The sequence below is a fragment of the Canis lupus genome, chromosome 38, assembly GCF_011100685.1.
Source record: "Canis lupus familiaris isolate Mischka breed German Shepherd chromosome 38, alternate assembly UU_Cfam_GSD_1.0, whole genome shotgun sequence".
Lineage (NCBI taxonomy): Eukaryota > Metazoa > Chordata > Mammalia > Carnivora > Canidae > Canis > Canis lupus.
This window is the reverse complement of record NC_049259.1, coordinates 2,230,495-2,258,274: the sequence shown is the minus strand read 5'-3', so window position 1 is coordinate 2,258,274 and position 27,780 is coordinate 2,230,495. Positions and strand designations below refer to the sequence as shown.

The 27,780-nt window shown below is 44.6% G+C and overlaps 1 protein-coding gene and 1 long non-coding RNA gene across 4 annotated transcripts in view; one reads left to right on the top strand and one right to left on the bottom strand.

Moving 5' to 3' along the window:
• The window catches only part of DSTYK (dual serine/threonine and tyrosine protein kinase), a 46,714-nt gene extending 42,062 nt beyond the window's left edge, over positions 1-4,652 (top strand). Inside the window, 3 exon segments of the mRNA NM_001025268.1 lie at positions 1,230-1,344; positions 3,530-3,664; positions 4,095-4,652. Coding sequence (NP_001020439.1) covers positions 1,230-1,344; positions 3,530-3,664; positions 4,095-4,282 — 438 coding nt within the window. The 3' untranslated portion in view covers positions 4,283-4,652.
• LOC102156359 lies at positions 266-27,780 on the bottom strand. 3 transcript variants are annotated; one of them, XR_005385584.1, is made up of 5 exons: positions 27,522-27,780; positions 10,750-11,413; positions 9,513-9,658; positions 8,268-8,455; positions 266-939 (listed from the first exon to the last, which is right to left on the bottom strand). It is a non-coding gene; the product is annotated as an uncharacterized LOC102156359 (long non-coding RNA). The 3 variants fall into 3 exon arrangements; XR_005385583.1 differs by lacking the exon at positions 266-939 and adding an exon at positions 946-2,450 and having other exon boundaries at positions 27,522-27,779; XR_005385582.1 differs by lacking the exons at positions 266-939; positions 8,268-8,455; positions 9,513-9,658 and having other exon boundaries at positions 9,724-11,413; positions 27,522-27,772.

The window sequence follows — 27,780 nt, the reverse complement described above, 5'->3', positions numbered from 1 at the left end:
TGGAGTGGATTGATGGTGTCTTGGATGTAAAGCTTGGGGAGTATCCAGCCATGTCATAGACTGAGCTTATGTTGCTTAAAGGTTTTTTTCCCAACAGTGTTGGGAAAATGTAAACTTATGGAACAGAGTAGTCCAATGGACCCATATACTTATCATTCATCCAGATTCACGTTCTCTTTCTCCTGGGTTTGTCCCTCTCTCTCTCTCTATCTCTATCTTACATACACACACATTCTTTTACTCAACTATAGAAAGTAAGTTACAGTTAGCACATTAAATACTTGAGCTTGTATTTCCTAAAAACGGCATTTTTCTGGGTAATTAAATACTATTATCACACCAAAGAAATATAACATTGATAATGATGCTATTAATTAATATACAGTTTATATTAACATTTTCAGGTTACCCAGACACAGCTCATGTGTTTGCTTTTTCGATCCAGGGTTCACTCCAGGGATCAGAGAGTGTACTTTGTTGTCATGTTTACCTGTCCTTTAGAATAGTCCTTCTACCCTTTCTTTGCTTTTGTGACATTGATATTTTTGGGGATTCCAGGTCAGGTTGTTGTTTAGGGTTTGATCAGAGGTGCTGGATGAGGGCTGTGATGGGTAAGTGCACCATAAAGGGGAAAGTAGTCATGAACCTACCAGCCCTGGTATCTCAATTCTGAAGAACCTTCCGATGTACTCCTCTTGGAACTGTATTGGATTATCATCGAGGTGTCTCTGGCAGCAATTCCCTGACAACGGTGTGGGGTAAGGGGAAGATGGTCCTAAAATCATAGGCTGAAACCTGAGAGGCTTATCAGTCGTCAAATGAGGCACAAATTTATTCTCTTGGTCCTTTAGGAAAGGAGACTGCAGGAAATTCAGGCAGCTTCCTTCAGCTGACTGGAGGTCCTCAGTTTTTTCCTTAGCAACTTTCTGCCCCTGGGTTCTGGAGGTCAGAGGAGAATAATCAGGAACTGAAATTCTTTCCTCTATGTCCTTCACATTCATTCTTCCAAGACTTACTAAGCTTCTGTGATGTGCCAGGCACTACGCTAAGTGTGAGGTATACAAAGATGAAAAAGACAGCCCCTGCCATCAGGTTGCTTACAGTCTGGGGAGAAGATAGGTAGTGGGAATGAATCCGGAGACAGGGAGGCCTGCTTCTGAGCTTGTGTATGCAACTGAGTGCTGTGTGTAGGATCAGATGCAGGTTGACTCACCCTGCTTTGTTGGCAGCTGGACAAGCAGAACCGTGCCAAGATCACCGACTTGGGATTCTGCAAGCCAGAGGCCATGATGTCAGGCAGCATTGTGGGGACGCCAATCCATATGGCCCCTGAACTTTTCACAGGTAAGCTCAGGGCAGGGAGTGGGCTTCAGTGGGGCTCCGTACTTTAACCCTGAGTGCTACCCTTTGGGCTAAGTTGTATCCACAAGTACTACCAACAGGTCTGGGGCAGGTAGGGGACAAGCAGAGGAGGGAAACCTAAGGTAGGTGTAGAGGGAAAAGTAAAAAAGGGAGAGTGGGGAGAAGGAAGAGCACACACGGGAGTCACCAGGTCTTCTTTTGGATGTTTCTCTGAGCTGTTTGTACCATAATTGCCATAATCAACCAATTGATTGATCATAAAGTACTGATTGAATGATTTCCATATGCAGGGAGTTGGCCCTGATCATTAAGGAACCTGTAGATAACAGATACATTGAGAGAGGTAAAGTAATCAGGAAGCAGCCATTAAGGCAGCCTGTGACGAGGTGCTAGGACAGGCGTCACCTAACATGATGTCGGTATTCAGACAAGCGATACATGAAGGCTGAAACGTTTGACAGTTTTGTGGTAGAAGTGAGATGTTGGGTAGAGCCTGAGTCAGGTCTGGAAAAATTGGTCTTTGGGAAAGGAACTCATATGAAGTGTGGTCTTTGAACTGGGCAGTATGAGCATGCTTTTTCACAGCACTTCTGTCGTGATGGTGATGCATTCGTATGCCTACGTCACAGTGTAATGTCAAGTCCAGATTGGTGAATGTCAGAAAACCACCCCCCCAAAAAAAAAAGAAAAAAGAAAACCACCCCAAAACCCTGAGCTAGAGATGATGGAGCTGGGATTGGAATCTAGGTTTTTCTGGCTCTAGAATCTAACCATGTGTCATGAAGGAGAGAACATTCTGGAGGGTGGGGAAAGGGAAATATGAGGAAAATTGCAGCATAAAAATAAGCGCAACAGGAAAGAAATCTACATTGGGAATAACAGCAAACAAGTTTGGAGACGAAATCCGCCCAGAGGAGTGAAGGCTTGATGTGGAAGCAGTAAGGAACTTGAACTTTTGCGCAGGTGAGGGATGAAAACATCTTCACGGAAGGTTCACTTAGCAGCAGAAGGTGGAGGGGGTTCAAGTGGCAGGAACCAAGGTAGGCGGAGCAGTGGTACTTGTCTCCAGGGTCAGGCTGCTAGTAGCACTGAAACAAAACAAGTGTGCCAGGTGCAAGATCAGCTCAGGGGAGGAGTGGGCGGGATCCCGTGACTAACTGGATTGAGGACAGACAGCAAAGAAGGTCTGGACAAGGACCGGAGGGCTTGAGCCTGAGAGGGCGGGGGATGGGTGAGGGGGCATTGCTGAGGCAGATCTGAAGGCCTTAGCGGACCCCTCGTCAGCGTGGGGAAAAGTTAGAATCAGCGATCTGTGCAACCTCCTCTCACTAGCCTCACGCACAAGTCTGCCCCCAGCCCTTCTCGGAGCTGGGCATGTGAGGGTTAGGGGTTAGTTGGACCCACACAGCTAAGCACATGCTCGTTGTTTTTCTTTGTCTAGATTTACTTCTTAAAGAATTTCTATTCCTACTGCTGTTGTTTTGTTTTGGCTACTTCATATTTCACTTCCCTTGATTGTTTCTCTGCAGTCCTATTGCTGTCAGAAGAATCTTTCTCAGGGTGCCTGGGTGGCTTAGTTAGTTAAGCATCTGCCTTCAGCTCAGGTCATGATCCTGGGGACCTTGGATCGAGTCCTGTGTCAGGCTCCCGGCTCATTGGGGAGTCTGCTTCTCCCTCTCCTCCCTGCTCATCCTTTCTCTGCCAAATAAATAAAATCTTTAAAAAATAAAATAGAATACGTTCTTTGTGTCACCTCTTGCCTTAAAACATAAAGGACTTCTTGCTGTCCATTGACTCCAGACTTTTCTAACTTTTAAAGATCTTTATATTCCAGTTCTAGTCTCCCCACCCACCTGTTTCCTAACCTTATTTCCCAATCCAACCTTTCAGGATGAATCTTCTTGGCTGTTCTATCAAAATCAAAGGCTTGTCCTCCTCCTTTGTCAGGCTCTAGCCTTGGCTGTCCTGCCATCTAGCACTGCTTTCTCAGGGCTATGGTTTTGGGTATAATAAAAAAGGCATTATAAACAGTCCTGCCTGCCTGGGTTGTTAGGGGAGACAGTGGATGTTAAAAGCTCTAGAAAACACATGGAGGCCCCTGCAGATGGGGGATGGATGTAGCCACTCCCTGTCCCTGGCTCACTACTGTCACCCTTTCTCACTGCAGGAAAGTACGATAATTCGGTCGATGTCTATGCCTTCGGCATTCTCTTCTGGTATATCTGCTCAGGCTCTGTCAAGCTCCCTGAAGCCTTTGAGAGGTGTGCCAGCAAAGACCATCTCTGGAACAACGTGCGGAGAGGTAAGAGCCACGAGCCCTACCTTGTCCTGACCCCCCCTGTTGAGAGCAGGCACTGGAGGGGGCTTCGTGTCACCTGCTCCGGCCACCCCACTGCAGGACCACACACCATCATGGAAACCAGGAAGGGCACTGAAGTCCAGCCTTTGCTTTCAGGCAGCATTGTACTCAATGGTTTCAAGAAAGCTTTTTTTCTTTTTTTTCCTTTTTTTTAAGAAAGCTTTTTTTCTTGAAAATTTCCAGTTTTTCAACTTCCTATGCTAGTGCATTCCAATTTTTGTCAACGTTATTCTTAGGTTCTAATTGAGGTGTTTGCCGTTGAAGCCAGAACTCCTGAGCCCCGCCTGGGTGATCAATCTGTGAGCTGGCCAGGCCTCATAGTTGCACGGGCCCTCTCACTGACTCTGACCTTGTTTCCTTGTGCCTTTTTCAGGGGCCCGGCCAGAACGTCTTCCTGTGTTTGACGAGGAATGCTGGCAGTTGATGGAAGCCTGCTGGGACGGTGACCCGTCTCAGAGACCTCTCTTGGGCATCGTCCAGCCCATGCTCCAGGGCATCATGGAGCGGCTATGCAAGTCAAATTCTGAGCGGCCAAACAGAGGACTAGATGATTCTACTTGAAAGCAGAGACCTTTCTCTTTTACTATTTCTTTCCTTCCCCTCACCTTTTGGTCATGGGAAGAATTTGACATTTATTCAGAGAGCTCCCGAGGGAACTGATGCTTGTTGAGCAGCTTGAGACCTTTCCAGGCAGAGTTGCCTCCCGGATAGTGAAGAGTTGGCTGGCTGTTGGGGCACATTCAGCAGCTCACTGATGTCCCAAGCCATCCCATTAGTAAAAGATTGTCTAGGATGTGTAAATGCTGAAGAACGCAATGTTCCAGGCTCAGAACTGAAAAGGAGGCAAATGTACCATTGTCTGTTCACTGTATGTTGCTAAGACAGGTGGGGCACTGCAGTGGCAATAGTATTAAAAACTATATTTTCATAATTTTGTCTCTAGCTAGAAGCAGTTTGGTTCTATCCAGTCATCAGGACCCTTAGAAAATTTGAACTTAGTTCTGGGATTGTGAGAACATAGGAGCAAAAAAAATAACTTCCTGCTACCTGCAACCAGAGATCTCAGGTTGTAACAGCAGAGGCCCCAGTGAGGGAGCTAGAAACAGAGCTGTCAGTTCCTTACGGTGCCAGCGTGTTTACATTTATAGGACTGAATATCCCTGACTTCTGGGGAAGGGTTTCATGGTTACATCACCAAGAGGCCACAAAAAGAAAAAAAATGTGTACGTACACGTATGTATATATATACATATGCGATTGGATTCTGAGTTACTGCTAACTCCAAGATAGAATCTCTTCTTCCCTTTGTCTTGATTTTTTATTTTCTCCTTTTTAGTCTCAAGATGGGAAAACTCCAGTTAACATGGTATCTGGGGATGAGTGTCTGAGTAAAAGTGATGGGTGTGGAGTATCTGGTGAGGTCTGAGAAGTGGGCAGTGATCTGGAAGCATGGGCTTCCATGCAACCTACGAGAAAGATACCAGGCTGTTTCTAAACTTAGAAGAATCAAAAATTCCTGTTTTTGTGTTTGAATCTAACACACTGATGTTTTTAAACTCTGTCCATGAGCTTTTTAACCAAAATTTCTTTTCCAACTTGTCCCTTTTTACTTAGAATGTAGCGTAAGAAGAAAAGCACCAGATGAAAGAGAAGAAATGCTTTTCATAGCTCTGTTTGTGTGCCTCTCACCTCTGCGTGTTAGCATCTGGGATGGTTCTCCCTTGCAGTTGGGAGGTGTGGGGGTGGGCTTTTAGAGAGTTTGTCAGGAAGGGTGCATAATAAGGGGAATTCTGAAGGGGAATGATTTAAACATCAGTGCATCTCAGATGTTGACTTAAAGCCTCACTCAACCAAAATGGTCCATTAGATTTAGAATACCAGGTGGGTGAAGGAGTAGACAGTGGAGGTGAACAGCCTCCATCCGTCTGCCTAACTCCAAGCACTGTGGTCCCTGCCCTGTGCGTGGCCCCATTTCTGTGAAGCAGGTCCCTGAGTAGGTGTGTAAGAAAAAGGGCAGATTTGCTGCTGGAATTTTGTAGCGTTGTTTCTGAGAGAGTGACCATCTCTTAAACATTGACAGGGTATAAATGGCGTCTGCAAGAAATTTCTCATAAAACTTTTAAAGTTGAGTTTTAACCCTTTGGATGCACTGGGCTCTGATTATGATACTTTTGAGCATAATAAGCCTCCAAGCACTTGGAGCCCTTCAGAAACTTCATATAGTGCTTTTCACTTGCAAACAATGAAAGTGACTGAACCAGTGTCTTTGGGTTCTATGGGTTCCAGGCTTGTTTTGGTAGAATGTTCAGTAAATCTCTTAAAATTGTTAATACCCATTTATAGATTTACTTTTTCAAGTCACTCTGTTCTTGTCTGCATTAACTCGTTTGTCCTCCAGAGAACTATGATGGGGCTTCCAAGGAAGCCAGATTTTCAAGTTTAAAAAGAAGACGTGAGTAGTGTCTACTGGCCAGAAAATCAGTCTAAGTGTCTGTTCTGTATGAAATTTCAAGAAAGGTCTTCTGTAATTCCCTTTTCCAGAGAGTCTTCCTTGACTCCAGCTGGAATCAGGAGCCTGGCTTCCGGCGTGGAAGCCACATTCCTAACATTCTTCCAGAGCCTTAGCAGCGACCCCTATTCACACAGGGGCGGGGCCGGTAGGTTTTCCTGTACCTAGGGTTCTCTTTCCCTGCAGCTTAGCTGCTCCTCAGACACCAGTTTCCTAGCAGATTCCATTTGTTTGCCTGACTGAGGAGGGCCTAGATGCTAAGTAAGACAGGAGCTGTGTTAACAATTCATTACAAAAAAGGTATTTTGAGAAAAGGTGCAAGATACTCCTGAAGCTCGCCAGGCCAGCCAAAGTCCATGTAGAGATATTTGGAAGTGTTATTTGAACACTCAGCGGGCTGAGTGCAGGAATACATATATATAACATGCACATACTTTGCTTTTGTTTGATAACATTGTCAGCTAATTTTGGATTCTTTGTTCCTTGGCACCCATTATTATTAAAGTGATGGAATGCCATGAAATGTACTGTACTGTATATTACTTGGGAAGACACTAGGTATTCAAAGAAGTCTGGGGGCACTTGGGCTGTAGTAGGCTCAACAAGACCAAAGCCCTAAAGATTTTACCTCCTAGCTTTGGTTGTACGTGCTCCCAAGTGGTGAGGTGAGATTGTGGCTGGGGGAGGAGGAAGGACGGAATGGATTACCCTTACTGCATTCTATCCTTCTAATCAACTTTATTAGGGCAGTTTATCCCAGCCTGAAAATGATCGCCTGGCCATTTTTAACATGCTTGAAGTCCAGTCACTTATGTGACTTCAGAACTGAGTGAGGGACCTTCTTGCAGAGCAATCAAGAAATGGAGCCTGGGGCCCCAGAGGGGCTGACCCTGTGCCTAGGAAGCTGGCAGCCTGGCGTGAGTCAAGGAGTGCTCGTTTGGGTGAGGCTTCCACAGGCATACCCTACCCTGCTTCCTTGATCCTCTGTAGAGAGTGGCTCATGGAGCAAGTCTTCCACTTCTCTAGGAAGGAGGGCTGTGCTGGTTCTTCCCAGACCAAAGAGAATCACTTGTGACTCCCATCAGTTTCAAGGGGACAGAGCCTAGGCAGCAGCTTCTCCTCATTCTTAACACTAAAACTCAAGGAAATGGTGAAGGAAAGGATATATTGCTACCACAGATGGAAACGGGGAATGGTAGGACTCCCCACTAGTACCTGTCAGCTCTCCTGTGCATTTTGAAGCATCTTTGCTGAGCTGCCAAAGAGGGGTTGGAAGTTTTTTCCTGATGAGAGAAGGGGTTTGAGGATGGCAGGGCCCCAAAATAATAACTGCACTGAATGACACTTTATTTTTTTTTTTTTAATTTTTGGCTTAAAATTTAGCACTGAGAAGCCAAGAGGGATTGGTGATTACAGTAGCCCTCGAGGCTCAGAGGCTCCCTCTGGCCTTGCTTTGGAGAGAAGGCATGGTTGGTATTACCATCTGGCTGAAATCAGGGAAACTCCAAAGTCCAAACTGCCTCAGAGCGGGATAAATGGTCCTTCGCCAAAAGAGTAGTCACTTTCTTTGAGTTTTCAAAGTTTGATTTTTGGATTTGCTGGATCAAATGACCCACTTTTTCTTTAAAAGAAAAAAAAAAGGTGGATTTTTCCTTCTAAATAATGAGGGGAGTAGTTAGGGCTAGTGCCGGGTTAAAGTGGGTAAGGAGGGAGTAACCTTCAGAAACTTGTATTGCAAACTCCTTTGGGTGTTGCAAGTAGCACTACTGTTCTTAAAAGGGTTTTATTTTTAACTTCATCTGCTCTGTTAACAGCCAGGCCAGTCGAGATGTGCACAGAGACTATGCAAACACTCGGCATTGGGGGAGGCCACCTGACTCAGAGGGTTGAAGAGAAAATTGGTCTGGACAGCTTGTTGTCTTTTATCTTAATGTAATATTTTTGTTTGTTTTAAAGGACTAATGTCTATTACGGTGTTAATAAAGGTGTAACATACTAAGTGTGTAGAATAAAAGTGCAATGACAAGAGGAAGTTACCTTGGCACGAACCTCAGTCTTCGCTTTCCCTCCTTGTGCTCTTTCCATAATATGGCAACCAGGACCGTGTTGTGTTTTCAAGAGACAGGACTATGGGTTCAGCCCTCATCTAGTGTCCTTTCGAATGGTTGGCTTTGGTTTTATAGAATATTCTGTATCCTTGTGGGGATGCACACATACCACATATGCTGTAGAATAAAGATCACATTAACATTTGAAGTTTACCTCTCTTTGACTTTGTTTCCCTCCCCTCCCTGGGTTGGAAGGATGCCTCCCGCTTCTGTGGGACCTCTGCAGTCAGAAGTCTTTCAGCTTGCCTTGGAGAATGCTGGAACGTCCTACTCCCCCCATACACTACTCTGATTTCTGGGTATTTGACGTTACCGCTGCCAAAGGGTGGGAAAGAGAATGGGAGGAAGGCAAAGTAGGGTGATAGCAGTTTATCCTGGGGTCACGCCTTTTGCTGCACCTTCTCTCCAGCACGGACTTGCATGAGCCTGGCTACTCTATTTCATTTTGAGAGAATCCGAGGATGGAATCTACATGCTGGCCTGTCTGCATTTGAGATGTCTGCATTTTCTATTTGGGTTCACCCCCACTGTTTGGATCTGCTTGCTTGGCATTGCCTGATGGGCACCACCATCTGCCCTCAAGGCAGCCCCCACTGCGTAGTCCCCAGGGAATGTCAGCAGGCAGCTCACGGCATCACTTTTTGTTACTTGGCTTGTGCTGACTGCAACACAAGCTTGGCCAGGGGGTGGCAGCACACCTCAAGCAGTTGACGTGTTTGTGACAATCTTTCAGAAAAAAAGCTGCAGGGAACCTGAGTGGTTCTTAGCCCCTACACGTAGACGTTTCCTGCAGATAAGCCTCTTACCCTGGAGAAACTTTGACCGGCTCCAGCGACCCTTCACAGCTAAATGTACCCCATCTTAGACGCACATACTCTGTTCTAGTGTAAAGTTCAGCATGACAGTTTGCTTCACTTCCTCTCTTACCAGGATTACCTTGGAAAAAATAGCTGGTGGTAACACATTTTTAGACTGGGCATGCTTTCCCAAGAACAGCTCCCTCAGGAGGCTTTCCCTTGAGTAGCAAGGGATCTGGGGCAACTGTGGTGGCCTTCCTGGTCCTGTGTTTGGGTGGGGCTCAGATGGGAGAGCCACCGAGTTTCTGAACATTATTAAATTCAATTTCAAAATGTGTGCCTTTAGCAGGATTCCAAGGAGGCCACAAAGTACTGACCGAATAGCCTTCTTTCCAATGTGGGTACCAGGGGTGGCTGTTCACTGGCTGAGCCTCCCAGGGCCCTCCTAGGGATGGCCTGCTCCTCAGTCTTTTATTAGAGTAGCTTTTTCAAGTCAGACTATTTTATGAAACTGGTTATCCACCTGAGGAGAAGATCATGCAAAAGAGAAGGTAGAAATCTAAATGTAAAAAAAATGAAACGAAGGAGTTTTCTTTATGTTAGGCACTATTCGAAATGCTTTACATTTATTAACTCAATCCCCACCACCACAACCCCATGTTACCTATGAGAAAAGGCATAGAGAGGTGAACCAGGGTCCTGCAACTGACAAATGCCAGAGCTAGGATTTGAACCTAAGAAGTGCAGCTCCAGAATTTCTGCTTCTACAACTAACCATTACACCATGCTGCCTCTGGGGGAAAATGTACGTAAATATGTTCATGTATAGTTTAGGGGCAGGGAGAACTTTCTTGAGGGTGGTTAGGAACCCAAAAGCCATAAAGAAAAAAATTATAGAACTTACAAAGAATGTAGGGGCACCTGGGTGGCGCAGTTGGCTGAGTGTTTGACTCTTGGTTTCAGCTCAGGTTGTGAGATCGAGCCCCGTGTTGGGCTCTGCACTCACCGCAGAGTCTGCTTAGGACTCTCTCCCTCTGCCCCTTTCCCCTGCTCTCTCTATCTTTCTAAAATAAATCTTGAAAAAATGAAATTATAAAGAATGTATGTGCAGCCAAAGACACTGAAAATTTAAGACAAGTCAGTAATTTGGAGAGAATAATTGCAATATATAACTGATAAAATGTTCAGATTTCTAATACATGAAGAAATCAAGCAATAAGAAAAAATCTACAAGCAAATTATATAATACATTTTTGAAAAAGATGTGCATCCTCATCAATAGGGAAATCCATATGAGAAAGATATTTCCATCTATCAAATTACTAAAAACCTTTAAAAACTATTCATAACTGTGGGGGATGAACACTTCCCTGTTGTTGGGAAGTGGGTGTAGCTGCAGAAGGGCAATTTGGCAGTACCTATTATAAAAATTTTAAATGTATATGTCCTTTGCTCCAGAAGTGATTTCTATGTAGTCATTACCTACAAAAATATTTTCACTGGTATGCAAAACCATGTAAGTATAAGGGTATTCACAGCATCATTATTTGTAATACTAGAAAGTTGGAGGCGATGTTCATGTCTGGCAATAGATTAGGATTAAATTGTGCTCACCCGGTGGAATTCTATGCAGCCATTAAAAGGAATGACACAGCTCTCTATGCGCTGACAAGGATGTTTATCCTAGGTCATTGAGTGGAAAAGTATGTTAGTGTATATTTCATATGGTCCCTTTTTTGAATAATAATCCCATCTCCCTAACCCCAATTTCTCTAGAAATCTAGTTCCTCTCTCTCTGTATATGGCTAGAAAAAGGTTTGTAATATGTGTCAATTTGATACATATCATACTTAACAGTGGTTTTCCTAGGGAGAGAACTCTAACTCCAGTGGATCGCATTTCTGTTATTCTATTGTTATCTACTGTGAATATCTATTTTTCTTGCCACTTAAGAAAATGAATGGAATGGCTAATTCAAGAGGAAGGAAGTAGGTATTGGAAAGATATTACAGGCCCACAGAATCACTGGGTAGGAACCACAGTAGACCTGCAGGCGACTGCCGAGTGCCTGGCTAGGGCTGTGAGGAGCCACCTTCACTCCCTCATGAGGCGGCAGCCGAAGAATCTTCTCACTTGACTCGGCACAGGCCCCAGACCCATCTTGCAGCTGTATCGGCTCACAGCTGGAAGGCTCTGTGCCCTCCAGGTTCCGTGCAGGTGGCAGGGACCTCCATCTGTCTGCCCATCAAAACTGTGTTCAGTGGAGAAGATGGAATTCCTGAAAGGTAATCAAAGACTTGTTAGAAAAGGGACCCACGTTTAGGACAGGCTCAGAAGACGTATGTCCAGTGCACTTCACGTGTTGGGCTGCTCTGCATCCGGCCCCACCCTCTGGCACTACTGAGAGGCAAGGTGGTGAAGGTAGATTTGCAGATTGAAGCCCAGGCATGGAGGAGTCGCAGCTGGGTCTCTGGGAAGGACATTCAAAAGAAGACCCTCTTGAGTCTCTTTCCTTTCTGTCTTCCTTGTTGTCTCAGCAGGGCATCCTAATGACATCAAAGAGGGTCAAGCATCTAAGAATGTGCTAAATGACAGCCTTTCTATGTGTAGAATTCAGGAGTCGAAAAGGTAGAAGGATGGGGCAAAACCAGCCTCCAAGTGAAGCCACAGGCTCTGAGATTAAGTTAAGCTTCCCAGGGTTCCAGGCTGGGAACATGCAGAAAAGGTGGCTAGTCTGAGACCTCTTACTGAGCAGGATTTGCTCACAGTTTCTAAAAACTGCTACTTCTATCTGATACCTGCTAAAAATATATATGTATCATTCTTGAAAATTATGCAACACGATAAATTTTAAAACTGTGAACTTACCATATAATTTGTGGATCAGAACATTCCCACCGAGTTGATGCCCCTGCGTGCTCTTCCAGATGACAGTCCCGTGTCTCTCTCCCACCCCGGGTTACTATTGCGTTTGTCATTCTCTTGCTTTAAAAGCAAAAAGCTTTTCCAAATATACATGTGTTTTAAATGGTATATAGTTTGGGTTTGCATGTTCTTGAGCTTTAAAAATGGTATTACCAGGGCACTGGGTGGCTGAGTCAGGTAAGCATCTGCCTTCGGCTCAGGTCATGGTCCCAGGGTCCTGGCACGGAGCCCCCACATTGGGCTCCCCGCTCAGTGGGGTGTCTGCGTCTCCTGCACCCCCCCACTCCCCGCTCGTGCTCTCCCAAATAAATAAAACCTTTAAGAAAATGGTATTATTTGTATTTCATCTTCTATAACTGTTTCCTCTTCACTCATCACGTCTGCTTTTTCTCCAAGCTAACTGGCTGTCACTGCAGTACACTTACTCTCAACGCGAGAGATTATTCTCAGGTGTGAATGTACTGCGACGTGGCCAGCGACGTGGCCATCCTCTTCTTTCTCAGAGAACCAACTTTTGGTTTGCTTCTTTCTCTCACTGCACCTCTGTTTCCTAGCTCACAAATTCCTTCTCTTATTTATCATCTTGGTTCTCTCTTTAAGGGTGAGTCCATGGCCCACTGTTTTCCTTCTTCTTTTTAAAAGTTTTTATTTATTTATTAATGTATTTATTTGTGAGAAAGATAGAAACATCATGATCTGGGGGGGGGGGCAGAGGGAGAGGGAGAAGCAGGCTCCCCACTGAGCAGGGAGCCCAAGGCAGGGCTGGATCCCAGGACCGCGGGATCATGACCTGACCCAAAGGGAGACACTTAACCACTGAGCCACCCAGGACCCCTGACCCATCTTCCTAAGCTGGATGCTTAGCTCATGAATTTTCAAGTTGCTTCCTTCCTCACACAAACAATTACGTTTAGGATTTCCCTTGGATTACAACTGTTGCTGCATCCTACAAGTTTTTGTTTTTGTTTTTAAAGATTTTATTCATTTATTCAAAAGAGACACAGAGAGGGAGGCGGACACAGGCAGAGGGAGGAGCAGGCTCCATGCAGGGACTCGATCTCGGGTCTCCAGGATCAAGCCCTGGGCTGAAGGTGGCGCTAAACCGCTGAGCCACCCAGGCTGCTCGCACCCTACAAGTTTTACTATGAAACATGCTTGTTATAGTTCAGTTTCAGTATTTTCTATTTGCTGTTATAATGTTTTCTCTGCCCTAAGTTTTACATGGGTATGTTTTTAAATTTCCAAATGTGAGGAAGAATTTCTTGGTGTTTTTGTCAGTGATTTATAACAAGACATTGTGGGCAGAGAATGCGGTTTGTAGGATGCCTGTTTTTTATAAATCTGTTGGAACTTGCTCTGCGGGCTAGCTCGTGGTAAATCTTTATAAGCATTTTATGTGTTCCTGAGAATAATGGGTATATTCATTACTTTTTTTATGGTTCATTGCTGAAAGTCCAGTGTCCTCTTTGAGATTGTGAACAGCATGATGGCAAATGCTCTTCTGTTTTGCTCAGTGTCTGGCACACAGCAGGGATCGTGCTGAATGCTCTCTGCCCCTCCGCCTCCACTCTTTCCCCTCTCCACACAGCCCCCTGGCCCCTGTGCACCCCATCTTTTGCTCTGTGCTTCCAGTGGGGTTCAGCTGCACGCGTGGGAGTTTGGAGAGTGGTGGGAGAAAGGTTGGGGAATCTTTCACCCTAGCTCACCTTCCCCTGAAGGTCATAGAGCTCTGTCTGATGGCTATCCTGCAACTACAGTTGTTTTTTTTTTTTTTTTTTTAGATTTTATTTCTGGGGCATCTGGCTCAGTCGGTTAAGCATCTGCCTTCAGCTCGCTCAGGTCGTGATTCCTGAGTCCTGGGATTAAGCCCTGCCTCGGGCTCCCTGCTCAGTGGGGAAGAGTAATCTGGCCAATGTGTTTCTTCATTTCCCTTCCAGCCATGGGGTCTGGCAGTCTCTGTATGGCATCCCCATCCAATTTCAGGAATTAAGGAGGAGTGTATAGCCCTGAAATGCAAGAACAACTTTGGAAAAAGAGCTTTCTGTGCCAGAAATGGAGGTGAGGGGTGATAGTCTGGGCAGGTGAGCAGAGAGGCAGCCTGCGGATGATGCCAAGGGCCCACCAGTTGTAGAGTTGAGGGAGGTCACCAACTGGCCTGGGGTTTCTTTAAGGGGTAACTGCTCTATCCCCAGATACAGAGGAGGAGGGCCTTTGGCTGGAACACCCCATACACTGGATCCAGAAGAGCCACCACAGCAGGAAAAGGAGGGTCTGGTAGAGCAGAGAATGAGGGCTCTGGGCAGCTTAAGAAAGTTTCCATTGGTGCGGGAGCTAAGAGATTAAATCTTAGAAGGTAAGGCCTGGCCCAAGGAGGTAGAAGATTTGTGCCACTTGTGGCTTTCAATTGTCAGCTGATGGTGGCAAGGTCTGGATTTCTCAAGCTTGTGTTCAGCAGAGCTCTTTGTGCTGCCCCTCGGGTGTGGCCCTAGAAGTTGTTTCTAAGTAATACAGAAGGATCAGTAAGTCACAGGCCTGTCCCATTGGCCAAGCTACTGGAGGAGAGGGACAAAGATTTTCACATCGGCATTCAGATAGAGAAGTCAAAATGGAAGTGTCGGTGGATGCTGTCCCTGGTGCTGGATCCCTGTGGGGAAAGGGTTTGGGGGAGGTGTGAACCTGCTGGTCAAGCCGGACTGCCTTTCCATCCTTCCCTCTTGGACATGTGCTCTGCCCAGACTTGTATGCCTGACCATGAAGCATACCATTCTGTCCTTTGAAAACAGGAACCCAGATCCTCATGTTCAAGGACAAGGTAGGGGGAGAGGAGAGTGACTGAGGTACTGCCAAGATTAAGGGGCAAGTTTGAGTGGTCACTACCTCTGCCCCTCCCTAGACTGTGAACCTGGTAGGCAGAGAGGCCAGACCACTCACACCGTGGAAGGCCAAGAGCACAGGGGACAGAGGGCTGACAAGGTGGGCAGGAGCAGACAGGCAGGGGAGGAGTGGTGTTAAGTAGAGAGATCAAGAAGCTAATTCTCAGGAGGCTTGGTGGGACAAGAAGGTGGAGGCACACAGAGATGCTCCACCCTGTGCCTAACGCAGTCCTGGCCACAGGTGACAAAGAACTCAAGCACTAATGCTGTATTCTTTCCCCTGGACCAGGAGGGAGATCCACCAAGCTTGTGGCTGGTCCTCCTCACCTTTTACCCTCCTCACTCTTCCCTTCCTCACTCCTTCTGCTTCAAGTGATCTTCAGGAAGCCAAAGTAGAGGGAGAAGAAAAATCACAAGAAGGAAGGGTGGTGTAGGTTGACAATCTGCTGCATTTTGAGGCCTACACCCAAGAAGGGGTTGGCTTCAAGGAGCCGAAACCCTATAATGATGGACCTGTTAAAAAAAAAAAATCACTGACATTTGTGGAAGATGGTCTGGTCCAGCAGACTTTATTCTGGACCATTGTGAAAGGCAGAGGGAACACTGCAGGGAGATTTTACAGTGGAGAAGATAGAATGAGCTCAACTTTAAGCACAACAAGGGCAAGTGGGAATTTATGGCCAAGGAGTATGGTCAGTGGAATAGAATGTTAGTAAGAGAAAACCAGGAGGTCAGAGGGATTCAGGCTAACAGGACTCTTGCTGAAGACGGACGGGGGTGATCCAACATCACCTGGGTGTAGTGGAGGATGAGGAACCTGATCAGATATTGAAGCTGGGGGTTCTGGTTAAACTGACTTAGCAGAGTTCCTGCTAAAACTAGGTTTCACAAGGAAGTACACAGATGGGCCTAGGATGGGGTTCAGGAGTCTGACTAATTTCTGATCAGGCAAAGAATCTTTATCAGGCCCCACTCCAATACATTTAAGGACTGTGTCTGTTGAGGGATGGCAGGCTTCCTGAGGCGGGGGGGGGGGGGGGGGGGGGGGGGGGGGCAGTGGTGGTGGTGGTGCTCTGTCCATACTGTGGGCTGGGGCCATCAGTGAGCCTTTGAGGCTGGTGTTTCAGGAACAGATTAGCATTTGAATTGGTGAATTGAGTAAAGCAGACAGTCATCCCTTAGTGTAGGCAAGTATCATGAATCCATGGAGAGCAGAGGAAGGGTGAATTTACTCTCTCTGGGGCAGCCCAGGTGGCTCAGCGGTTTGGCGCCACCTTCAGCCAAGGGTGTGATCCTGGAGACCTGGGATTGAGTCCCATGTCGGGCTCCCTGTGTGGAGCCTGCTTCTCCCTCTGCCTGTGTCTCTGGTTCTCTCTCTCTCTCTCTCTGTGTCTCTCATGAAGAAATAAAATCTTAAAAAAAAAAAAAATTTACTCTATTTGGGCTGGGCCATCCATTTCTCCTGCCCTGGGATTGGAACTTCTGGTTCTCAGGCTTTTGGACTCAGACTGAATTACATCACCAGTTTTCCTGGTTCTCCAGCTTGCAGAAGGCATATCATGGGACTTCTTAGCGTTTATAATCATGTGAGACAATACATAGAATCTCTCATATATATTACACACACACACACACACACACACACACACACACTCCATTTCTCCGGAGAACCCTAAGCAGCACTTAGAGGGAAATTCATAGTACTGAATGCATATATTATTTTTATTTATTTATTTATTTATTTATTTATTTATTTATTTATTTATTTATTTATTGAGAGAGGGAGAGAGAATCTTTTTTTAAAAAGATTTTATTTATTTATTCATGAGAATACACAGAGAGGAGAGAGAGGCAGAGACACAGGCAGAGGGAGAAGCAGGCTCCATGCACCGGGAGCCCGACGTGGGACTCGATCCCGGAACTCCAGGATCAGGCCCTGGGCTGTAGGTGGCGCTAAACCGCTGAGCCACCAGGGCTGCCCAGGAGAGAGAATCTTAAGCAGACTCCATGCCCAGCTCAGAGCCCACGACTGAGATCATGACCTGAGTGGCAATCAACGGTTGGATGCTTCCCAGACACCTTTGAACGCATATATTAGAAAAAAAGAAAGCTCTAAAACCAATCATCTAAGTTTCCACCTTAAAAAACTAGAAAAAGAAGAGATTAAATCCAAAGTAAGCAGAAGAAAAGAAATAATAAAAAGTCATACTACATCACAAATCAATTACATTGAAACCAAGAAATCAACAAATCCAAAAGCTGGTTCTTTGAAAACATCAATAAAATTGATAAGCTTCCAGCTAAGCTAACTAAGAGAGATTAGTAATATAGAAGTATATTACAAACATCAGAAATGGAAGTAGGGACATGAGTGGAGGACATGTGGACATTAAAAGGATAATAAAAGAATATTATGAACAACTCTGTTCCCACAAATTTGATAACCTAGATGAAATGAAACAATTATTTAAAAGATATACTTTGCCAAAACTCACACAAGAAAAAACAGACAATCTGAATTGGCCTACACATATTTAAGAAATCAAATCAATAATAACCTTTCAAAATAGAAAGCACCAAGCCCAGTTGGTTCACTGGTGAATTCTATACAGTTAAGGAAGAAATCATACCAGTTATCTATAATCTTTCTAAAACAAACAGAGAGATACTTCCCAACTCGCTTTACCGGGGCAGCATTTCGCTGATACCAAAACCAGACAAAGACATTACAGAAAAAGAACTGCAGATTAATATTTCTCATGAACCAGATGTAAAAATCCTCAACAAAGTACTAGCAAATTAAATCCAGCAATATAGGGCAGCCCTGGTGGCGCAGCGGTTTAGCACCGCCTATAGCCCAGAGTGTAATCCTGGAGACCTGAGATCGAGTCCCACGTCGGGCTCCCTGTGTGGGGCCTGCTTCTCCCTCCTCCTGTGTCTCTGCCTTTCTCTCTCTCTCTCTCTATCATAAATAAATAAATAAATAAATAAATAAATAAATCTAAAAAAAACAAAAAAAAAACCAGAAGAGCCAGCACAGTATTAAAGGAAAAGAATGAAGTCAGAGGATTGACACTTATGTGACTTGCTATAAAGCTACTCTAATCAACACAGTGGAGAAAGACTTTCTTTCTTTTCAGCAAATGGTACTACAGTAGCTGGACATCCACGTGTAAAAAAAAAAAAAAAAAGAATCCAGGAGCACCTGGGTGGCTAAGTCAGTAGAGCATGCAACTCTTGATCTTCAGTTTGTGAGTCCAAGCCCCACAATGGGCATAGAGCTTATTGAAATGAAAATGAATCTAGACACAAACACCTTATACCTTTTTCAAAAGTTAACCCAAAATGGATCACAAAACTAAATGTGGAGCGCCTGGGTGGCTCAGCTGGTTCAGCAGCTGGTTCTTGATTTTGGCTCAGGTCATGATCTCAGGGTCGTGGGATTGAGCCCCACACTGGGCTCCGTGCTCAGCACAGTCTGCTGGTCCCTCTCCCTGCCCTTTCCCCCACTCTCCCTCTCAAATAAATAAATAAAATAAATGTAAAATACAGAAATACAAAGTTTCTAGAAGTTAAAATAGGACAAATGTAGAAGACCTTGCACATTGGAGTAACTTTTAGATACAACACTAGGCAGGATCTATGAAAGAAAGAATTGATAAACGGGACTTCATCAAAATTATAATGCTCTGTTCTGTGAAAGATGCTGTTAAGAGAATGAAGATAGAAGTCACAGACTAGGAGGAAATGTTTGCAAAAGACACATTTGATAAAGGACAGTTATCCAAAATATACAAAGAATTCTTAATACTCAACAAATAGAAAATGACCTGATTTAACAATGGGCAGAAGATCTAAACAGACAACTCACCAGAGAAGATATATAGATGGCAAATAAGCATATGAAAAGATGCCCCACACCACATGTCACCAGCAAAGTGCAAATTAAAATGAGCGAAACCACTACACACCTACTAGAATGGCCAAAATCCAGAAAACGGACAACACCTTATGTTGATGAGGATGTAGCAACTTGTCATTGTTGGTGGGAATGCAGACTGGTAGTCACTTTGGAAGACAGTTTGGTGGTTTCTTAGAAAACTAAACATATTCTTACCACACAAACCAGTGATCATACTTATTGGTATTTATCCAAAGGGAGTGAAAAGTGTGTCCACACAAAACCTACACATGAATGTTTTTGGCAGCTTTATTCCTAAGTGCCAAACTTAAAAGCAACCAAGATATCCTTCAGTAGATGAATGGATAAAATAAACATTGGTACATCCAGACAATGGAATATTATTTGATACTAAAAAAAAAGCCATCAAGCCATGGAAAAACATCGAGGAAATTTAAATGCATATTGCTAAGTAAAAGAAGCCAATCTGAAGAGGCTACATATTGTATGACTCCAACTATATGATGTTCTCTAAAAGGCAAAAAACAAAACAAAAAAACAAACCTATGGAGATCGCAAAAGGATCACTGGATGCCAGGGGGTGTGGGTACGGCAGAGTAAGTTGGCAGAGCCTGGAAGGATTTTTAGGGCAGTAAAATTACAGTGTATGACGCTATAATGGTGGATACATGTCATATCTTTGTCAAAACCCATAGAATATACAACAGCAACAGTGAACCCTAATGTAAACTAAGGACTTAGGGTGATAATGATGTGTCATTTGTTGTATGTTCATCAAATGTAACAAAAGTACCACTCTGGTGGGGGATGTTGATAATGGGGGGGGGGCTATGTATGTGTGGGGGTAGGTGGTGTATGGGAAATCTCTGCATCTTCTGCTCAGTATTGCTGACTACCTAAAACTGCTCTAAAAAAATAAAATGTATTAAAAAATAAAGACATCTGAGGTGTGCCTGGGTGGCCCAATCAGTCAAGCATCTTCCTTCAGCTTGAGTCACGATACCTGGGTCCTAGGATGGAGCCCTGTGTCAGGCTCTCTGCTCAGTGGGGAATCTGCTTCTCCCTCTCCCTGCCCCCTACTCATGCTCTCTCTCTCTTTCTCTCTCTCTCTCTGAAATAAATAAATAAATCTTAAAAAAAAAGATATTCACTTTTGACTAAAAAAAAACTATTTGAACTAGGAATAAAAAAAATGCTAACTTTTCAACTCATTTGATGATGCTAATGTGGTATCAATAGCAAAATCTGATAAAGATACTAGAAAAACTATATAGACCTATCTCAAGACCCAGAAATCATGACCTGAGCCAAAATCAAGAGTCGGACGCTGAACTGACTGAAGCCACCACCCTAGCACCCCTGTGTTTCTTTATATATTCTGTATATTTTCTGGTTGAATAAGCCTCTCCAAGAGAACCTTCCAGTTTCTGGGAGAACCGCATCAGAAGTCTCTGCGCCTCCTAGCAGATGAACACTGTCAGTACTTGGATTCTGGCCTGGGATGAGACAGACTTCAGATTCTGGTTATAGATCACTGAAGGTGAGGGACACTGAGGAATAAACTCCTCTTCCTTCCTCCTCTACGGACTTATTGCCAAACATGACAGTTGTTCTCTTTCCTTGAAGTGCCTGTAGCTTGAAGTCTGACTTGTATAACAAGTTACATAAGCTTTCTTTAAAAAAAAAAAAAAAAGAAAAGAAAAAGGTAAGGGGCATCCGGGTGGCTCAGTGGTTGAGCGTCTGCTTTTGGCTCAGGTCGTGATCCCGGGGTCCTGGGATCGAGTTCCACATCGGGCTCCCTGCATGGAGCCTGCTTCTCCCTCTGCCTGTGTCTCTGCCTCTCTCTGTGTGTCTCTCAGGAATAAATAAATAAAATCCTAAAAAAAATATTTTTAGAAAAAGGGCAAAAATAGGGAGTATAGAAGGAAAAATAGGTAAATGGGGAAAAAAAAAAACTACGCTGAAAACCGTATATCAGGGGTTTTATCTAATGTTTTTTTAAAGGTTTTGAATTTCACCAAGTATATTAATTAGCATCCAGTGCAGTAAAGATGATTGAAATGATTACATTGGATTGGAGACTCAGAGAATTGAGAGAAAAACAATGTGCTGTCTTCATATAATGTTTTTGTCGTTGTTGCTTTTTCCTTTATGCAATGTTTTCCTTTGTTTTTGGAAAGGAGCAACTGTGGGTTTTCTTTACTTAAAGCAACTTCGGGGGCACCTGGGTGGCTCAGTTGGTTAAGCGTCTGCCTTTGGCTCAGGTCATGATTTCAGGGTCCTGGGATTGAGCCCTGCATTGGACTCCCTGCTCAGCAGAGAGTCTGCTTCTCCCTCTCTTTCTGCTGCTCCCTCTGCTTGTGCAGTCTTCTATCAAATAAATAAATACAATCTTAAAAAAAAAAATAAAGCAACTTTGAATGGTTGTTTTGGTTTTAGAAATGGTTTTGTAAATCTTTTCAGTTTGAAATGATACTCCCTTCCCTCTTCCCTCCCAACAGAAGTGGGGTTTGAGCATTCTGCATCGTTGGGGAGCAGAATGAGTTAAGACTTTTGTAATCAACAAAACAGGTTTTGTACTAGCACAAGCAAAATGTTATCTGTTATAAAGGTCCAAGGATATTTATTTATTTTTTATTTTTATTTTTTTAAAAAGATTTTTATTTATTTATTCATGGAAGACACAGAGAGAGAATGAGAGACAGAGGCAGAGACACAGGCAGAGGGAGAAGCAGGCTCCACGTAGGGAGCCCGACGTGGGGCTTGATCCCGGGACTCCAGGATTGCGCCCTGGGCCAAAGGCAGGCGCCAAACCGCTGCGCCACCCAGGGATCCCCGGTCCAAGGATATTTAACAGAATGAGAGGATGTTCTTGGGAACAGATTGGATACAGAAAGTATTACTTTGATTTGCTTCTGAATCTCTGCTTTATTGCTCAATCAGAAACCAACTACCATGGCTTCCATCTGTTAGACGCCAGTAGCCCTGTCATTCATATCCATTCTCTTCAACAGACATGCCAGATGATGGGGGCCTCTCAGTCCACATTCCAAATTCTTGGAAAGGAATCTAATTGGGTTCAGCTTGGGTCAGAGGCTTATCCACAGAGCAATCAACTGTAGCCTGGCGGGACAGGGTGCACCATATGAATGAAGCTTCTCTTTCTGCTAAATTATGGTTGGCAAGTGAAGGCAGACTGAATTAACTACCTAATTTTTGGGGCCCTATGCAAAATGAAAACCAGGGCTCCCTTGTTCAAAAATTATCAAAGATTTCAAGATTGCAACAGCAGAACATTAAACCAAGGGTGGGGGCCCTTCTAAGTGTAGGGCCCTGGATGACCACACAGGTCTCGTCTCGCCCAAGAGGCTGCTCCAATGCTCTGCACCTGGAGGAAGAGCCCCCAAAATAAATTTCTAGACCTCATATGTCAAAACTTGGAACTAGTGACTCTTGTTTTTGAAATTTGTAACTTTGAGCGTTATGCTTTCTACCTTCCCCCATTCACTTCCTTATGTCCTCCTCAGATTCAGTAACTTTATGTGGAATTGCTTGAGTGTGAATAAGTTGTATTTTTAAGTCTTCTGTCTCTTCCTATTTTTTTTTTAAAGTGTTAAATCTTTTTTTTTTTTTTAATTTTTATTTATTTGTGATACTCACAGAGAGAGAGAGAGAGAATGAGGCAGAGACACAGGCAGAGGGAGAAGCAGGCTCCATGCACCGGGAGCCCGACGCGGGATTCGATCCTGGGTCTCCAGGATTCGCGCCCTGGGCCAAAGGCAGGCGCCAAACCGCTGCGCCACCCAGGGATCCCTCTTCCTTTCTATTATTAGGCAATGATCTTCTGGAAGGTTGTACAAAGTATGCATTTGGCTTGGGTCAGTTGTCCTCATAAGAGTTGATGAAGAAGCAGTTAATGTCCTTTTTACTGTTTTTTTTTTTTTTTTTTTTTTTTTTAGATTTTATTTATTTATTCATGAGAGACAGAGAGAGAGAGAGAGGCAGAGACACAGGCAGAGGGAGAAGCAGGCTCCCTCTGGGGAGCCTGATGTGGGACTGGATCCCAGGACCCTGGGATCATGACCTGAACCAAAGGCAGACGCTCAACCACTGAGCCACCCAGGTGCCCCAGTTAATGCCCTTAAAAAAAACTTTTACCTGGAATTATTTTAGACTTATAGAAAAGTTGCAAAAATAGTTTTCATATATTCGTCTCAAATCTTCTCTTAATGTTAACATCTTTTTTTTTTTTTTTTTAGATTTTATTTATTTATTGAGAGACACAGAGAGACAGAGAGGCAGAGACACAGGCAGAAGGAGAAGCAGGCTCCATGCAGGGAGCCCGATGTGGGACTCTATCCCGGGACTCCAGGATCACACCCTGGGCCGAAGGCAGGCGCTACACTGCTGAGCCACCCAGGGATCCCCTTAATGTTAACATCTTACAGAACTCTAGTACAATTGTCAGAACCAAAAAGATTAATGTTACAAAACTACTAACTAAACACTTTTCTTGAATTTTACCAGCTTTTTTGCTAGTGTCGTTTTCTTATTCTAGGCTCTTGACTGGATCCCACACAGCATGTAGTTATTTCTCTTAGTATCATGCAGTCTGTAAAAACTCCTGTGACATTGTCTTTCCAGACTGACTTTTTTGAAGAGTACTGACCAGTTATTTTGTCAAATGTCCTGCAATTTGGGTTTGTCTGACATTTTCTTATGATTAGGCTTAATATTACGGGTGACACTGTGTCCTCCGTGTATCCTATCAGGTTCATGATGTTACTTTGTCTTGTTACTGGTGATGTTGACCTTTATCGCCTGATCAAGGTGGCTTCTGCCAGATTTCCCACTGTAAAACTACCCTTTTCCTTTGTAGTTAATAGGTATATTGCAGCAGATATCTACTCAAATTCTGCTTCTCTTCACACTTCTGTCCACTTACTTTTTGCACTCATCAGTGGAGCTTGTGTGCAACAAGTACTAGTGTCTAGCTAATGGAGGTATTTTCTGCAGTTCTGTTTTTGTCTCTAGGCTTGTGGTATCCAACCTACGGCTCATGTTAGTTCTTCCCATCCTTTTTAGTGTAGCTTTTTTTTTTTTTACTTACAGTAGGTTCGCTTTTTAGTATTTTTTATTCCATTTGGGCTCTCTCCATGTCCCAGTTGGTTTTAGTTATTTATTTTGGGGGCATGGGAAACATTACCATTGTTCAGTCAAAACTACACAAATATGTACTCTGAGCATCACTACCCCCTCACGCCTGCTACCCTATTCTCATTTACCCCACTTTCCCATCTTTTTCCCACCTATCCCCTACAGGAAACAAATCTCCTTATTTTCTGACTTACCTTTCTTGCACAGCAGGTCTCTTGCACAAACGGACAAATACAGCGTATTTTCTTATATTCCCTTCTTTCTTAGGGTGGCATTCGTGCTTTGCTTTTTTCACTTAGAAATGTGTCTTGGCAACACTTTACATCAGTTCACAGAGTTCTTCCTCATTTTTTTTTAACAGCTGCTGAGTGCCATTGTATAATTTATCATAAATGTGCACTTAGATTGTTTCTAAAATATTGCAGTTACAAATACTACTGCAATGAATAACCTTATGTATGAGCCTTTTTCCCATTGTTGGAGTGTATCTTCACGTGAATGTCACAGATACATATATACACACATATCTTTCTTTCCTTCCAATCCTTCTCAACAGAACTGAGAACAGTGTTGATGTTATGGTCTCTTTCATGCTTTCTTTCTTAGCTCTAACTGCTTTGAAGTCTGTAATCTCTGACAGTAAGCATGAGTGGTGGTCATGAGTACATTTTTTCAGAAAGTCTTTGCTCCCTCACAAGGCCAATAATTTGAGTGACACCCCCAGTCTTGTACTACAGTAATGGTTCTCAACCTTGACTGAACATGACAATCACTAAGAACTTTTTAAATATACCAATGCTTAGGAATGCTCTCGGTAGGTTCTGCAATTAACGCAGAGTCTTTGGGTGTGGGACTCAGGCACCTGTATTATTCTAAGGTGCTGTAGAAATTCCAACGTACAGATAAGGTTGAGAATCACTGGGTTAAATCCTTGAAATGTGACAAAAATCTCCTGGCCCTTACTATATTCCCTGTGATTTGAACCAGCTGCCAGACTGTATACTGGGTGACTGGGACATATTCCACTAAGAGAATTCCTGACTTTTACCTGGAGGAGAGGTAAGTACCAGTGGCTTAATTTAGGGAGAGGTAAAGGTCTTTAATGAGGGGCACCTGGGTGGTTCAGTGGTTGGGCAGCTGCCTTCGGCTCAGGTTGTGATCCCAGGATCCAGGATCGAGTCCCGCATCAGGCTCCTGAGAGGAGCCTGCTTCTCCCTCTGCCTGTGTCTCTGCCCCTCTCTCTCTGTTTCTCATGAATGAATGAATGAATGAATGAATGAATAAAGTCTTTAATGAGATGTAAGTTCAACCCAGACAAGAAATAAGTTTTTTTCTCTCACAGAATCTGAATAACAGTGACAAGTTGCTTCAGGCCAGGAAGAAAGGATGTTCAAAATTTCCTTTTCTCCCCTTCAACACACAGATTGGGGAACCTTAGTTTGTAGTGGCAGTATTAACAAGCTCCAACCAACACTTGTAAAGCAGACTCCACTAATTATACTATTTTTCATCAAATCAAAGATAGTATGACTTATAAGACAGTTATCTTATGCAACACTAAAAAAAACAACCTCACTGCTAAATAATTGAGATACAATTAAATATAAGAGATTTAAAAAAAAATTTTTATTTATTTATGATAGTCACAGAGAGAGAGAGGCAGAGACACAGGCAGAGGGAGAAGCAGGCTCCATGCACCGGGAGCCCGACGCAGGATTCGATCCCAGGTCTCCAGGATCGTGCCCTGGGCCAAAGGCAGGCGCCAAACCACTGCGCCACCCAGGGATCCCCAATATAACAGATTTTTAAATGTAGGGAAATGTACATATTAGAATCGAAGTATAGTAGATCTTTACGCTAAACCTCTTCTTTGAACCCCAGGTTAGTATGGTCACTTGAATTTCTCAGACTCTTTAAATCTAACATGTCCCATGCAGTGTCTGGGTGGCTCAGTTGGTTAAGTGTCTGCCTTTGGCTCAGGTCATGATTCCAGGGTCTTGGCATAGAGTCCCGCATCAGGCTTCTTGCTCATCAGGGAGCCTGCTTCTCCTTCTCCCCCTCCCGTCCCCCTGCTTGTGCTCTCTCTCTCTCTCAAAAAAAAAAAAAGAAAAATAAAAAATAAATTTTTTTAATAGAAAGAAAGAAAAGAAAAAAAAGAAAGAAAAGAAAAGAAAAAAGAAAAAGAAAGAAAGAAAGAAAGAAAGAAAGAAAGAAAGAAAGAAAGAAAGAAAGAAAGAAAGAAAGAAAGACCGACCTGACAGGTCCCACTCTGGACTCTCCACCTGCCTTGCCAAAGCTGTTCCTTTTCCTGCATTCTCTGCCCTATCAAACCGAGTCCCCTGTCAAAGCAGAAGCATGGAAGTTGAGCCAGTCTCCTGACCTTCTTTGCTTTCCACATGCAAGAGGCCTCTCCCACTGTATCAGTTCTGTCTCCTCCCCCTCTCCTGAATGCATTGCCTTCCTCTTCCCCTCTGCCCCGACTTTGGGTCAGGTCTCCCTCATCTCTCCACAGGATTACTGCAGTGTTTTCCTACCTGTTTTCCACTCCTCTCATCAATCCTACTCCACACTGTCCTTGTTTTCCTTCCTAAACATGGATCTGATCTTATTCCTCCCTTAAGTATCCTACAAGGCAAACACCGCATGATCCAAAATACAGGCAAAGTGCTCCAACAGGCCACCTCCCAGAAGAGAAAAAGGCTCAACCTCTGAGCCACGCAGGCGTCCTCAGGACAAAAATTTTGGATGAAATCCTCCCCACGTTGTGGTCATGCGGACGAACGCACTTGTTCACATGGGGCGGAGAGCCACCTCCGCGGCCTCCAGGGAATGGAATAATTCTGGGTAAAATAATTCGTAAATAATAATAGCTGAGGTTTAGGGGGAGCACCTGGGTGGCTCAGTGGTTGAGCGTCTGCCTTTGGCTCAGGTCGTGATCCCGGGATCAAGTCCCGCATCAGGATCCCCATCTCCCTCTGCCTGTGTCTCTGTGTTTCATGAATAAATAAAATCTTTTGAAAAACGTAAAAAACACCAGCTAAGCTTCTACGGGACGCTTGCTGTTCCAAGCACTTCCTACGTGTCAGCTCATCGACCCTGCACAATAATCCTGCAGGTACTCTTATCAACACCCTCATTTTCACCTGCAAGACCCTCCCCCCCCCCCCCCCCCCCCGCAACAGGTCGGGTTGGTCAGGGACGGAGCTGGGATTGCAGGCTTTAAATCTGCATACAGGGATCTAGCTCCAGCCCCCCCCCCTTTTTTTCCCCCTTTTTTTTTTTTAATAGAAAGCCTATGCCATTCTTTTTTCCTTTTTCCTTAACGATTTTACTTATCTATTCATGAGACACCCAGGCAGAGGGAGAGGAGGCTCCCTGCGGGGAGCCGGATGCGGGACTCGATCCCGGGACCCCGCGGTCACGCCCTGGGCCGACGGCGGGCGCTGCAGCTCCACACGAGCCACCCCAAGCCCGGCCCACTCTTTTCCTCCGTCTGACAGCCCACAGACCTCACAGCGCAATCCAGTTTCTAGGGAATCCGCTCCTCGCGCGCGCCAGCTCCGTGTCCCATCGCAGTCCCGCCCGCCCGAGCCGCGGGGCGCTCCGCCGTCCTTCCGCTGGGTCCTCGGCGTCCGGTCCGTCAGGCTCCGAGGCCCGACTAGGGCTCGTGCGCGCTGCGTGCGACCAGTGGCCTATCTGTACGCGAAAGGGGTGACGGCCCCGAGACCGAAACAGACACGGCGAGCGCAGCCTGCAGGGCGGAGAATG